General features: G+C 48.6%; 1 protein-coding gene across 1 annotated transcript; it reads right to left on the bottom strand.

Moving 5' to 3' along the window:
* Window positions 1-2835: 2835 nt before the first annotated feature.
* Window positions 2836-14653, bottom strand: CILP (cartilage intermediate layer protein). The gene is made up of 9 exons (XM_080396890.1): window positions 14573-14653; window positions 12762-12889; window positions 11488-11571; window positions 10458-10511; window positions 8855-9040; window positions 7404-7718; window positions 7191-7299; window positions 6554-6711; window positions 2836-5920 (listed from the first exon to the last, which is right to left on the bottom strand). Exons 2-9 carry the CDS (start codon window positions 12820-12822, stop codon window positions 3579-3581), a joined length of 3309 nt encoding a protein of 1102 aa, XP_080253016.1. The 5' UTR covers window positions 12823-12889; window positions 14573-14653; the 3' UTR covers window positions 2836-3578.
* Window positions 14654-14926: the final 273 nt, after the last annotated feature.

Below are 14926 nucleotides of genomic sequence, written 5' to 3' on the forward strand. Positions count from 1 at the left end.
AGAAGCTTTAAAGGGAATTGGTGTTCCCCAGGCAGCTGTTAGCCAAAATGTCTCTTTGGAAACTTTGCTTTCACCTAGCTCTGTAGGGATTTAACTTGGTAGGTAATGAAAATCTGATTATTTTTGCAGAACAGACAAAACAAAAATGGGGCATTCACTGATGAGGTGTAGAATAGCATGTGAGGGTTCACTCTGGAACATGGACATGGTGATTCAATGCCCAGTACCACTGCTGAGGTCAAGTACAGCCACCCTAGCAATTGGAAAGTTATAGTAGCAAAATAAAACATTTGTCCTCCTCTTGGACAAGAGGGAAGGTAGCAGAGGTATTCATAGACCCAGCATCCACTCTGGCTCAGTTTAAGATCACTGGAGCCAAATTACTGGTAGAACTGCAAAACGTTTGGGCACCAGAAGGGCTCTGGTGTTAGATAGGGGTGATTTAATCTTGGATTTCAAATAAATGTTAGAGGGAGTGATATTTCTTAGGATGCTGGTGGCTCATAGTTAGATGCATCTGTTTCATGATCTGAAACCTTGCTACTCCCCCTGCTTCCTAGGAAACCTCTTAATTCCTGTTTTATGCTGAATAGATTACAAATAAACAAAAAGTATAAGTGACTAATCACAGGAATACTTGAGTCTCTTTAAAAAGTTGATTGCAAAATCCCTGAATAATTTGAAGGTTGAGACTAGACAAGAATCTCCTTTTGTTTATCCTAACCGCTGACGGCCTCATAGCTTCTGGGAAGCAATATTTTCCCTTTCTTAAAAGCAGGAGGAGGGATAGGTCACCAGATTTATCTGCGGGTTGGAAACTAAGTGACCTTAATGGAAGATGCTTTGCCATTAGCTGCAAACCTGATGATGTTTAGGAGCCAGGTCTCCCACTTCAGCCTGTTTCTCAAGGTTGGTGGTCCAAAGGCTAAGGCTGAGGGAGGAGCTGAGTCGAAGCCTTCCTGCATTCCTCCAGCTGATGCTCTCCTTTAATATGTGGGAGTGTGGGTTAGGTTTCAGGTTGCAGAAAGGACATTGCCATACACTGACCATAGATGCAAGCTGGAGAAGTCAGAACTGACACTGAACTATAACAGAACACTTTGAGTGGTGGATGCCAGGGCCTGCTGTAGCTTTTCTCCTCTTTAAACTTCCTTAATGTATTTGGCATGGTGGCTCATCAGTAATGAGGAAGTGTTAGCAGTGAGAAGAAGTGAGTGGTGGTTGTTGGGCCAAGGTTGTTTTCTGTTGATAGTGATTAAGCACCCGTGATTGAAACCCCTCTGTCTTGCTCTGTATCCAATGTAGTCTGCCAGCAGCCGCCTCTGAGAGCTCAGGGACTCGGTGCGTGCAGAGATTAGTTTGTTCCTCCAAGTCGGAGTTAAGCTGCAGTGGGGGACAGTTTGGGGAAACTTGGAGAGCATCTTGCTGTTTCAGGCTGTAGGGCTGCAACCATTTCATTGCTGTTAAACAGACATTTCTCGCCAAAGCATAGTGCTCTTCCTTGTGTTTGGCGAGCCCACATGCAGCACAGGGATCAGATCCTGAGCTTGCTTTCATCCATGTATCTCCTGGGTTGGTCTGTAGAAGTCATTTGTGTTACTTCACCCTCAAAGTGATAAAACTAAGTTCAGGATTTGGCTCTCTGTCTGCAGAGGGGGAGGGGAGCAGAGGGAAGAGACATTTCTCTGTGAGTCTGCAGCACAAGCCAAGAGCTCTGTGGGAAGGTCCAAGCTAATGCTCCCCACTGGCTGCCTTGGCCCCAGCTCGCGCCAAGCCCTTGCAGCAGACTAAACACAAAAGAAAACACAGAGTCTAAATTCATTGGTATGAAGAGGATGTGCCAGGGTATTCCACAGCTCTTCCTTTTCTGCTTCTCTTTGATAACTGTCATTTTGCATAAAAACATGGATTATTAAGGTGGGTTTTTTCTCTTTTTTTTTTTTTTAAGCATAGTTCAGGCTGCATAGGCACTCAGTCCTGCACAGCTCTGCATTTAACGCCTGGGATGCTCTGTGTCAGACCTGAGAAACCTGTTCTGAAGCTTGTGAAATGCTGTTGAAAGATTCCCCCTGCCCTTGATGGGCTGTAGGTAAGACAGCATAGACCTAGAATTGGCTTCATACCCATCGAAGTGGATTGGATAGGAGAGGGAAATCCATGCTTGAGCACGTGTTTCAATTCCAGTTTTCATCAAGTAGCACTGCCCAACTTTTTGTGATCTCTTTTGATGGAAATTTCAGTGTTGGAGGCTTACTGACTTGCCTGCACCCTGGAAATTTATTGCCAGTGTTTCAGTGTAAACACAGGATGTCTTCTGTGCTGGTGAGGCCCTTGATTCCACTGTGGAAGTAGTGGGGGTTTGATAGGGCAACTTAGTATTTCGCTTGGAGATGGATCACTGTCTGTTTGACCCCTTCGGTGGCCATATGTACCTTCAGCTAAGAGCACCTGCTTGCCCAGTAGTGTCCTGCTCGTTGTTGCTGAATGTGATGGGAAACCTATCTTCTCCCTGTCTGCACGGCTCTGCGTTGCCTGGTTTCCTATCATTCTTAAAGCACATGTTCCCAGCCCTTTTTTCCTGCCCATCTTCTTCCACTCTGGGAGCCCTGCTGCTGCCTCCTTAGTTCAGTCCTTGCCCAGACCTGCTGCTCTGCTTCTCCCAGCACTGTTGCTGACTCTCCATATCTCAGGGTGGGGACAGATTCCCTGATTGCAGCATACCATGGCCAAGCCCTGGGCCTGGGGAAGCACCAGCTACCCGCCAAACCCCTCACCCATACCCAAGATTGATAAAGCTGTGACCTGTTTATGAACAGAAATGTGGAATTTTGCAGATTGTTCTTTGGCCAGCTCTACATGTGGTTTATTTACTTGGGCATTTCAAACAAAAAAGCAATGCAGCATTGTCAAAGTTACAAAATTACTTTTTAAATTGACCTACCCTATCATAGAGCATGGATTTTCTTGTCAAATAATGCAAGAAGCAAGAGAAGACTGTAGTTTTATCCACGTGAAGCCTACAAATCCACATGGCTTCTCTGTCCTATTGAGCGTGTGAGTTCTTAGAAATGCAGCTGCCGGAAGTTTAGCTTGAATACAGTCATTCTAAACCAAGCTAGAAATAAATAAAATACTTACATTTCAAGTACAAAACCTTGCAGTTGAATTCCATATGAAGAAATAGGTTTATTTCTTTTCATGTTACTACTGTACAGGTACTTGGGCTGGCAAAGTCTGCAGATGCAGAACAGAAGAATGGTTTATGTACATGACTTAATTGAATCATGTGTTTAGTCTTCCCTTTAGGCTATCATGTGAAGCTGTTTAATGTCAGGCAGAAAGAAGATTTTTTTTAATGGATGCATTTAATAAGACATGAACTCCCTACTGCTACTGGCCCCCAATTTTTGCATTATGTCTTTCCTTTCTGCTGGGGGGAGAAAAAAAAAAGGCACCTTAATTATGTCTCAAAAATAATGACACCTGCTGGCTTTGAGTTAGGTTATTGGCTGGTAGGTGTTACTTTCAAATTACATTTAATCGAGTGTGATTGACTTTACTGAGACTTCTATACAGCTCTAGTATGTGGGAGAACGTTGACCTCTTGTTGGGATCCTGCCTTGGGTGGTTCGGCGGCTTGCCGGCTGCCTTCGGTACGCAGGGCTCTCCCCTGGCAGAACCAGTATGGACTGCTGGCCTGAGTTCCTCTGAGACTGGAAGATGCTTTGCTCTGCTGCACTCCTCTCTGAACAGGTGAAAGTCAATCCAATGCCGACGTTGCTTTTCATGGTTCTGGAGGTGCCATCAGATGTGCCATCAAAACACCTGCCCAGGGCAATTTCCTTGGCAATCCTTGGGTCTTGGTCGGTGACAGTGTAGATGCCGTAGTTGTGTCCCAGTGGGTCGAGAGGAGCCAGCATTGTGTACTCGCTGGAGTCGTTGTTCGTAGCCATGGGGAGGTGGTTCACCAGGTACTCGTGAAGCATGCTGTTGACGCTGTCTCGGCGGCAGCTGCCTTGTGGGACCACTTTCACAAGTGTGCGATCCACACGGTCTTGGTCAAAGAGCATGCCGCTGCACTTGAACTCCAGGCAGGCTGCTGACACATCTGGCTGCTCAGGGTCACGAATGCTGCGGACGTCCCTGATGCCGTAGAGCTTGCCAATGGTACGCGGGTGTGTCCCACCCATGTTACGAGATCTTATATTCACCTCTTGGGGTCCGTTTATTTTTACTTTAATGTAGCAGGCCCTAAATTCCATGGGCTTGGGCCACCATGCCAGGTAGTCATCAGTCCAGCTCATGAGGTCATCTTCACTGAAGGGAACAGTATTATAGTCATACCGGTCTCCCTCTATCCTGTAAAACCTGAAGTGAGCAGCGCTGTGTGGGGCTTCCTCGCATTCTCTAAGGTTTTCATAGGCATAAATAGGGCCGTTGTTTTCTTCTGGGGAGTTAGGGCTTGGCTTGGCCATGTTAATGCTGAATGCAGTTTTCTTAGTTTTGGGGTCCTCGTGGTCTGTTCTCCTGTAGTTGAGCTTGTTGAGATATGGCTGTGGGACCCCAACAGCGTTAGGGTTGAGTTTGGGAGCAGAGGACACAGCTTCGAGCTCTTCACCCCCCAGGCTTGCCAAGATATAAGCTGCGTAGGCCCTGGGGTTTTGCTCATCGCAGAAGGCAGGCACGCAGGCGCCGTTTGGACCAGTGACCACACTGTCGAAACGGCCCCACGCTCTGGGGTTGGAGGAGAACCCTGGTTCTGGCTCTGTGTTTATAATAGAAATCACAACCCCTTGGATCTGCTCGCTTTGCAGAAATCTCTCGCTTCTGTAGGCTCGAACTTTGACGTAGCACCGTCTGCTCTCTGGGACGTCCAGGTTAAAAAGCCGCCTTTCTTTGATCTCCATATTCCCAACCAAAAAAGTTCTCTCTTCCCTTTTGCGCCGTCTGCTTTTTTCAAGGTTGAAGTCCCCTTCTTCCTCCCATAATCCTGTCTCTGGGTTCAGGGACCAAAGTTTCATCTCTTGCAGGTGCTCTGGCATCTTGACCTGAGCAGCATCCAAATGAACCTTCACCTGTTCGGCATTAAGAGACTCTGTGCCCTGTTCATCAGTGAAGTCCACGGAAAACATGCCGTATGTGCGGAGTGGAAATATGTCCCCTTCCTCATCTACAAAGTTCAGGTCACTTTGTGTCACAGCAGCCATTGAGACTTTTCTTGGGTCCAGAAATGTCACACTGGCTTTCACTTTGCCTCTGTAGGCTTCTCCATTTTTCCTATAAAATGCATTGGAAGGAATTTCTAATTCAGCAATTGGATCCTCTTCTTCCATTTCTCCCAAAGAAATCACGTTGGTTTCAGTGGATTCCAGCGTAACAGGGGCTTGCTTTCTTAGTAGCTTGATCTCATGAAACACAGCGCCTCCGTTTTCCTTGAAAGGCAGAACTTTTGTTGTGTTCACAAACTTCTGCAGCCGATCGACAAAAGTTAAAACTAGTCTTTCTGTGTCTGCTGGGACATGGATAGAGAAGGTTCCCTTGTATCCAGTCATACTCACTCTCTTGTTCCCCAAGTAGATGTGGCCAAACCTCAGGGGCTCACCATTATCTGCTGCTGTGGCTCTGCCTCGAACCATTATTTTGGTCTCAGTGCATTTCTTGCAGCCACATTCTACGATGACTTTAGTGGGGAGTGTGTACCCGTTGCAGGAGATGTCTCTGGTTTCCATCTTGGACACCCCACAGCAGTAGGCAACATTGTCCTTACATCGAAGTCCTTTATCCAGCTTCCCAGCGCAGGTCTTTGCTGGGCACTTGCCCACGTCGTAGTAGAAAGAGTTTGTTGCTTTTTGGAAGCAGTCGTGAGGAAGTCGGATGGGGTGGCTTTGAGGTTGGGAGTTGCAGGCTGCCTCTTGTCTTCCTGTTGAGTAGGATTTCTTAATGAGCAGCATGAAATAATTGTACAGTCATCGCTATGTGGTCTGAAACCCTCAGAGCTAAACATTGCTTCCAATAACAGTGAGGGTTTTGTAGCCATAAACCAGATGTTTTGCAGGATTTGGGTTGGCTGAATTAATCCAGCCTCCATTTCGGTGAGGCAGGTGCTCAGGTTGAACTTGAGGTACCTGATGAAGAGCAGTGCTGTTTGCAGGAGCATCCCAGCTCCTGCTTACCCACCACTGCCATCCAACCCACCCTCAGCTAGATGTTCTGCAGCTGCCTGGCTTTTTGGCTATGGATAGACTAAAATTTGTCCCAAGGTTTAACAAAACCCCAGCTATACAAACAGAAATATTCACGTCAGGCAGCAAGTACAGGGAGAAATCTGCTGAAACCAGCAGATTGAGCTTGGCAAGTCACCTGCAGTCCAGAGCTTGTAGAGAGCATCTGGTTTAAAAGCAGCTCTGCTAACTCATAGATGCTAACGGATGCATGAAATCAACCCCAAATACTTTTTCCTGTGACTTTTCTTTCCCACATGTATCACAATTTCTGTTTTCTGCACACTGCCACCTCCCCAGCCACTCGGAGAGCATCGTGCACGTTTTCTTACCTATAACAGCAAGCTTGGCGGGTTGGGACTTCGCTGACCCCCCGGCGCTGCTGGCCTTGCAGAAATACTCTCCGGACTGGTCTCTGTTCAGGTTCTTCAGAATCAGGTTGTTTTTGTATTTGTATAAAGAAGGATCCAACAGTGAGCCGTTGTGGTACCTGCCAGGAACAGGCAGGCAGTTAAGCGGACAGAGCTGACCGCCTGGCTGGAGCAGAGCAATGGTCTGATCCTGCACCCGGCTGTGTGGATTGTGCCAGACCTCTTGCCTCAGTTTCCCCATTTGTAGTCTGCCTGTGTAGCATCACCTACAAATTATTCCTCTTCCCCTGGAAGTACTGAGATGTGGCTGCTGGGCAGCTGGCAGGCAGGCAGAGCTGCTAGTTGTGACTGCTGAGGTTTGTCACGCTCTTATTTGTATGTTTTTCCAGTAAATTCCTTGGCAGGTGATGTTACCGCACCTGTGAGAAATGCCAGCTCGGCACATCTCGAGGAAACCATAATTTGCAGCAATCTGTTCTCGGCATATTTAGCTGTTTTATAGCTAAAAATCTCCCACCTTTATGGAGATGGTAAGGAGATAAAAATTGAATCTGTGGGACAGCTGATGCTTCTGCCTGATCAGACTTGAGTTCCTTACCAGAGGTAGCGGTCAGGGGCCGGGGTCCCGGAGGCATCACAGCAGAGTGACACACTCTGTCCCACTCTCCTGGCTTTGTCCTCGGGGCTCCTGAAAATGTAGGGTTTGCCTGTGGGAGAAGGAAAAGGCCTTGTTACTCTTACTCTCCTAAAATCATGGTTTATTTCTGGTTACTTTGTAAAGCCTTTACATTCCTCCCCTTTTTGGGGCTACCTGATCGTTGCAGCTGCACTTGGATCGCCAGGTTTCTTCTGTTGCTCTCAGGCACAGTGACAGTTGCTGTTGCATATTTGGCTTTCTTTATTTTCAGGGTGGTTTTGCCATCGGGACAAACCCCTGGGATCCTAAACATGCCCCTGTTATCAGCCATTGTCAACAGCTTGAGTTTCTTGGCTTGCAGGTAGACTCGGGCATCTGCAGCGGGTGACCCATCCTCAAGAGAGACCTTCCCATGCAGGGTTGCATCCTCACACATGCAGGCATCACAGTCGGCATTGACACGGCCCATGAGGCAGGTGATGTTGCACGCTGGAGGAGAGGCAGGCATGTCAGAAAGCAGCCCCAAGTCCCTTAACACTCATGGCACAGTCTCGTGTCTGCTTTTAATTTAGATGCAATAAGGCAGATACTGCATAAGGAATAAATTGTATCCAAAACATATTTTTACTGATTATCAACAGCTGTGCATTAGAAACACAGAGACGATGTAATTTTGAACCTGACAATTAGTAGAAAGCAGCCACGTGGATATAATTACAGCTAGGAACTGTTATTTACCTTCCCCAAAGGGCTGAATTTTGGGGAAATTTGAATCCAGATCAGCATGTAAGCTCTTAGCTCAACCCTGGCAAAATTACAAATCCAAATGCCTTAAACTTTGTAGGTTTCTGTTACCAGCTCACGCCCCAAAGTCATGACTTTGGCATATCTTAAAAACTGTCTCCCTTATTCAGTGGTATCCTGGCTTGGGCAGGACACAGGCTAATTGCAAAATGAGCACTACTCGATGGGTTTAACAAATGGTCTCCCAAACAGTGACTCTGAAACATGTTCATTACCTATAGCAATTAATCCTAAATAACAGGATTAATCAGGTCATTCCTTTTACAATCACAGAGTATCCCTGTACAGCAGCTCTCTGATAATTTCTTTAAAGCTGGAAATAACTGGAAGAAATCAGGGAAAACCTGAAACAGCGTTCCTGGGGAAAACGTCAACTATTTTCAGAATTATTTGTTTAAAAGGGCATTATAAGAATAATACAATTAGTAACAAGCCCCTTCATCAGGGGCAGTGGCAATTCAATATTCCCAACTCTTCTCCTTCCAGCAGATCGCATGGAGACAGCTGCCTGCACTTGCTGCTTCCACTTTGAGAGCTGCTGTGATAACAAGACTAATGAGATTTTTCTTGTATCACCAGGATCTTTATGGGTCCCTGATGATTCCCCATATCTGGTCACCCCTCTTATCTTGCTGTTTGGCTATAAACTCCCCACGCTCTGCTCCCTCAGTACTTCACAGCCCTGCTGGGAAAGGCACAGGCATCACAAAATTCTGGCAAGGGAGAGAAAGATGGTAAAATGATCATGAAGGGGGTATAACACCTATGCAGTGGTGAGGTAGGACGTCATTCCCCGCCCATAAGTGAAGTTATAGGAGCACCTGAGCAAACATGTCCAATGCAGAGCCGTCCCTCCTCAGTTGCTTCATTACAGTGCACACCCCAGACGCGCTCAGCTAGGCAGGATCTGGTACGCTTCTGCACACCGGTTTGGCCACACTTTGCTGAACACTCGCTCCATTTCGACCATGGAGACAAAAACCTTTTTGAATCTTGCACCGGTGGACCTTGAATAACATCAGTGGTGTGTTAATGAGACGCACGTTACACATACAGCTGCCTGAAAACAGGCAGTTGTTTTCTTAGCAACTTCTGTATAGCTCAGACTACGCGTTTGGGTGTTACGCACCCCATGGATTAAGCAAACTCAGTGCTTAGGGAGCTGGAAAATAAAGCACAAGAAGGTATGTGAAGGCTTCTGACTTCATTCTCCGCAGGCTACCAAATTCAGGATGATTAAGATAAACCTGAGAGGAGCAAAGTGCATGCAGCTCTTGCTTAGTGTTGAATAACAGTGGCTTAAGGGAAATCAAACACACATTGTCATTTAAATGCTGTCTGAGGGGCAATGCTTGCCTGTGTTTCAAATGTTGTTAAAATGAAAAAAAAAAAAAAAAAACAAAAGAAAAGGGTAAAGTTGTTGGCATGATTGTGTTGACTGTCTTTAACCATACTTCAACATATGTTCTTTATAGGGGGAGCATGTGTCCTATCATGAGCACCAGTTTTACTGTGTGTAAAACAGAAGCCTAAGATGCTACCAAGCAGGCTGAGCATGTTAGGGGCCTGCTGATTTGTAAAACACACGAGAGTTTAATATTGGATTAGATTTTTAAAGGAATTTCTTTAACTGGGCTACTAGATACTATTGTTTTAAGCTGCTTTGAATGGATGAGAGCCACTCCAAGCCTGTGGTTTGGGTTTGTTTTTAAATGACAACATTCTAATAATGTTTATGAGGATGCACTTGTGACTAAAATTGCCAAAAATGAGGTTTCTTGGAGACGTGTGCTGTGTCATCTCCCACACGTACTCTTCCACCCAATTTGTAATAAACCAGGTTGTGTTTTTTCCTAGAAAGGCAGACAGGCACGCAGCGGGACTGATCCAATAGTGATGGGCGAAAACCAACCCCTGGCTTACAAAAGCAGATGACTGGAAAACACCATTTAAATGAGACCAGCCACGGGCACGTCATGTCTGGTTTGGAGTGAGCTCTGGGCTTAATGGGTGAGTTTTTAATCTGTTTTAATCTGCATCCCAAGTGGCACATCCATAGACCTGATTTAGCAATTTGGGGGATGCAGGAGGAGGTGAGCTTGGGGATGTGGTCCCCTCCCAGGTGGTGCATGGATAAATACCTGTCTGTACTTGCCCCAAGCAAAAATTTAACATGCAGCAGATTAAAGTGGGGTCTCGGTAAGATCGTAACCTTGTTTGGGATCGGCTGCTTTAATCTGCAGCGATGATAAGAAAGGAGAAGGAGAGTCCTGTGGAGGAAAATAGCATTATATGGCTCTGGGTAGCACCTTGACAGCAGAAAAATCAGAAAGCAGAGGATGAGGGATAAGCTGAGGGGTTGAGTGCTGGCAGGGATGTGGGGAGGGACAGGGCTACCCCGCAGCACCAGCGGCAGGAACGTACTGCGTCTGGCGTAGGTGAAGATCGGGTCTCCCCGGCGAGAGCTGCTCCTCGTACCTGCAGGCAGAGAACGCGCGGGATGGTTTGGGCAGGGTTTGCCTTCTCCCTGGCTGAGCACCATCCCCTCCCGGTGGCCTGGCTGCAGCAAGCCCAGCTGTTCAACCCCACCAGGTCTGGCACACCCTCTCCTACAGGCAAAAACAGTTTTATAGCTCACTGCTGTGAAGGGCAGATGCTTTATTTTCCAGTTGCACTGGTCAAAACCTCGAGATTTTGCTTTCTAGAGTAGTAGGAGTCAGCCCTGTTCTATGAGCCCCAGCCTCAGTATCACTGCCTTGTACCATCACTTTGAGGGGAAAACAATTTTCCTGGTACTTTTCCTAAAAATACCTGTCAGCAGGTGGAGGGGACTTCTCTCTGAGTGTGTTTTCGGTGCTTTGATCCTCCACAGCGGCTAAGAGAGCTGCTGGGAGCAGGATGGAAGGCTGGGAAAATCCCCTAATCCCTTGGTTATGGCATCGGCACCTCCATCCCTTTCAGTGCCTACTGGAATTTAAATCCTGAGCCCTGGGCAGTAAAGCTTGAGGGGCCGACGTTTCTCCCGGGGGTTAACGAGCAGAGTGAGTTCTACAGGTAATGAACGCCCCATGAGCTTTAATTTTAAAGCAATGGTGTTGCAAACTGTCCCGGGTGTGAGGGCAGGCTGGGCAGGTGAAAGGCAGGTCGGAGCATGTGCTTGCCCATCCCTGGGCTCTCCTCACCCTCCCAGCCTGCGCGTGCCTCTGGTGGGAGTTGGGGCTGTGGTCACACGCTTGACCTTCACTTTTCCAGGAGAGGAGCCAACAGCATGTGTCAGCAATAGCCAAAACCCTACAGGAGGTTGTGAATGATTAACATTTATTCCATTGCCTGAATGTCCTCATCTACTCAAATAATATTGTTTGGTTGTCAATTAAGACTGAAAAAAATAATACACATGCAAACACCCCTTTTCCCAGCAAGGAAAAGCCACTTGAGCTGGGAAATAACTTACTCTCCAAGCTGAGCATTACCAGCGGGCTGAAGGTTTTCTGTCCTATCTGGATCCTGGCAAGGGCTGGTTTCAGAAGCCTTTGACCTAAGGGTCAATAAATTGGAGATTAAATTAGATTAATTAGATTCAAGGGATTGGGCATCCTTAGGCTCACTTTTTCAGATTTTCCTTTGGGAGAGCTGCCAGTTAGGGCACCTGTGGGATGCAGTGCTGGAGATGCCACACAAAGGGAGTGATGGAGATATCCCACAGCATCACTGTGGCTCAGGTATGATGCAGATTTGCCATTTCCGTTGTCACCCAAGAAAAACTTCTTTGTGCTTTCTGTGTTGGAGCAGCTCAGATCAAATAGTGTTTCTATAGCTGGAGATATAAAATATATCCCATCTCTCCCTGCACGGGGAGAAATTAACCCAAGGTGGGTGAAGTTGGTTGTCACTATGGGACATGGACTGATACCTGCACTCGCTTGCTGCCTGCATGCCCAAGGGCAGCTAGTGGTCATGGCTCATTCCTGGGGTGCTTGCTGGAACCAGTCCCATTTAAACTGGGGAGCTAAGCCTGATGCTGCCCAGCACCAGCTCTCACCTGTGCTGAGCTCCCAGGGGCTCAGCAGGGCTTCTGGGCACCTCCCCAGGGACAAACTGACTCTCCCTGTTCTTATCCCTGGGCGTCTGGCCAGAGCATTTCAGGGCAAATTTCCTCTATAGCCTTGGAAAACAAATCCAAAGAGTCTGTGAGCATGTTTTCTCTGTGAGACCTGCCGGAGCAAAGGGACGGGTTGCTTATCGCTCGGCTGTGTGACCCACCAGAGCAGCAGTGGGCAGACCCTGCTGCTCCCAAGCATCTTGTCCTGGAGAAGAGCCATGTTGCTGCTGCTTCCCGAGGGCTCAGCTCAGAGGCTGGGATGGTTTTGCACTTGGGCGATGGATAAGGCACTGGCTAGGGTGGGTGTGCTCGGAGCAGAGGGGAGCTGGGGTGCAGGCTGGATGCCAGGGGGTCTCAGGGGTGGCAGGCAGGGATGGTGCCAGCACAGCCGATGGGCAGGGTGGCTCATTCCTTGTCAGCCAGAGCCTGGCTGACTCACAGACAGGCTTTGCCCTTGCTCCGGGGACAGGATGGGTGCCAGCCGGGCAAATGCCACGCTGACCCAGAGCAGTGCCCAGCCATCGATGTCTGCTGGCTCAGTGGCTGCCGACAGACATTCCTTCACACTGGCGGGCTTGCGGGTAGAGGACAGCACCGTGATGGGAATAGAAACATTTAACTTTCACCTAAAACAGATGTTGCCCCCAGGAGGAGGAGGAGGATGATCCATCCTTTTGCAGTGACCATCGTTGTCTCCAGAGGGTGACCAGGGGCTTTCTGGAGTATCCGCAGCTGTCCCACACCTTCTCCAGACCTGCAGAGACCCATGTCGAGGCTTACCCGGGGTCTTGCTGCTTTCAGAAAGCTTCTCCCAGGTTGAACCAGTCCAAAACATGCCGTGGGGCTGCTTGTACCCCCTGCCCCCCCACTCCCCGCAGAAAGCCCCCACTTAGCCCCTGAGGGGGGAGCAGCAGGGGCTCCATGTCTGTGCTCCCATCCCCTCTGCTTCTTGTCGTCATATCTGAGCCTAAATCTATTCTGCAGAGTGCTGCTTTGTGATCGCATCTCCTGAAAGTGCCTTTTAACAGCTTAAATACTTCTGCAGGGATGCTCTCACAGCCCAGGCGGCTCCATGGCCCCCCCAGCACCCCCCTCTGCCCCCCACATGAGCAGGGACATCTCCGCGCCTCCACCCCCCCACCTGCAAACTGGGCTTAGTTCAAGGATGGCATCTTATCCTAGAACATCCCAGGAGCGTGGGGAAGGGGAAGGCTCCTGGGCACCTCCAAAAGCAGAAAACCCCATCCACAAGCCAAGCCTTTGCTGCAAATGCGAGCAAGAAGCTAAGTGTTTTCCTTTTTCTGCAGGCAGAGATGAGGGACTGAGGCTTTGTGTTGCTCTTCCTCAGCTCAGCGACTTCAGATTTTGGGTTGAGTCCCTTAGCCCAATGGCATCAAGCATTTGGGTATTTGGTTTCTAAAGGTACCCGTGGAGCTGGTGTTATCCTGAGCGACACCAGCTGGAATTCCAGGTGCTTTATTTTATGCACTTAAAATTAATGAACTTGGGGGGGGGGGAAATGTTGGCTCAGCCTTTCAGTGCCTCAGTTTACCCATAAAATGAGGCTGACAAAGAGCAGCCGGCAGTGAGAACACCCTGTTATTTGTAAGCGGTATTAACCATCCGAGGCTGGGGAATGTGGGACTAGGAAATACTTTGATTATGGCTCAGCAAATCCCAGTCAAGCAAAAATAACAAGCAACACATGAGCGGTGGTTTGTGGGCTTACGGCGCGGTCGTGAACTCGCGGCCAGACAATAACCAGGAAAAATTAATCCAGGCTGAAGGCCTGTTTCCCACTGGACAGCTATTTTGGGAACTGGCTGTGACTCGTTCAGTGCTGGGTTTGGGACAGGATACTGTCCCGTCCCTGGGACACACGATGCTAAGGGGGGGTTCAAGCAGCTGGATCCTGGCAGCAGGGAGCGCTTGCATTGCTGGCGTGGGACAGAGCCGCGGGAGATCAAACAGCCCTGCGTGAGCAAGGCACCATCCCCCCCCTCGAAGCCCCCGCTCCAGCTGTCCCCATAACCCTGCCCCAAATCCATTAGCTGGGCTGTGGAAGGGAGAAGTAGAACACCAGGAACTGTGTCCCCATTGATGTTTTCCAGCCCACAGCCTCTGTGCCTTCATCTGCCCATCAATTAATTTCCACCTCACCCTCAATCACAGCCACTCTTAATTATGCTGCCTTAATAACATAACAAAATTGCCTAACCGCTAGCTGCGATGAAGGAGAAAAACTTAGCGGGGTTGGGTTTGTTTTTTTTTTTTTTTCTCTTACCTACAAAAGCCATAAAACCCCCAATTAAGAGTCTTGCCCTCTTGCCTCAGAGCCCCCAGCTGAGCTGCGGTCTAGGGACAAGGCGAGGGTTTGTCAGCTGTGGGTGAAGGGATTTGCAGCCAGTTGGGAAGAAGAGAGAAAGTTGCAGCTTACCGAAACCTTCCCTGCGCTGCTGCCGAGCTGTGCTGTGTGCGAGCCTCCCCGCAGCCAAGGCAGTGAGGTTGCTTATATAGCCCCGCGTGTAGCTTAGGGGATGGCAGCGAGCCACCGGCTGCCGAGCAAAAACAGATCGGACGAGCAAGGAAACCACAGGCTGAATAATCCCTTAATAAGGTGATGGTAAACACAAACCCTCAGCGAAACAGCAACTGCTGGGGCTGGCGGCGATGCCACGGCATGGCAGGGTGCTGTTGGCACTGGGGCAGAGTACGGTGTGGGCACCACAGCCTGGCACAGCACTGTCAGTGTTAGGGGTTCACCCTGGGTCTGGATCCAAAAGAGATGCCA

Source organism: Falco punctatus (assembly GCF_963210335.1).
Source record: "Falco punctatus genome assembly, chromosome: 7".
Taxonomy (NCBI): domain Eukaryota; kingdom Metazoa; phylum Chordata; class Aves; order Falconiformes; family Falconidae; genus Falco; species Falco punctatus.

What these genes read in the sequence shown, in the direction of transcription:
- CILP (XM_080396890.1), bottom strand. Translation starts at nt 12,822, where the DNA reads ATGGTCACTGCAAAAGGATGGATCATCCTCCTCCTCCTCCTGGGGGCA. An exon ending in CTTCACCTACGCCAGACGCA is followed by an intron (nt 9,041 to 10,457) that starts GTACGTTCCTGC and finishes ATGTTATTCAAG; the next exon opens with GTCCACCGGTGCAAGATTCA. An exon ending in AGTGCAGCTGCAACGATCAG is followed by an intron (nt 7,300 to 7,403) that starts GTAGCCCCAAAA and finishes CTTCTCCCACAG; the next exon opens with GCAAACCCTACATTTTCAGG.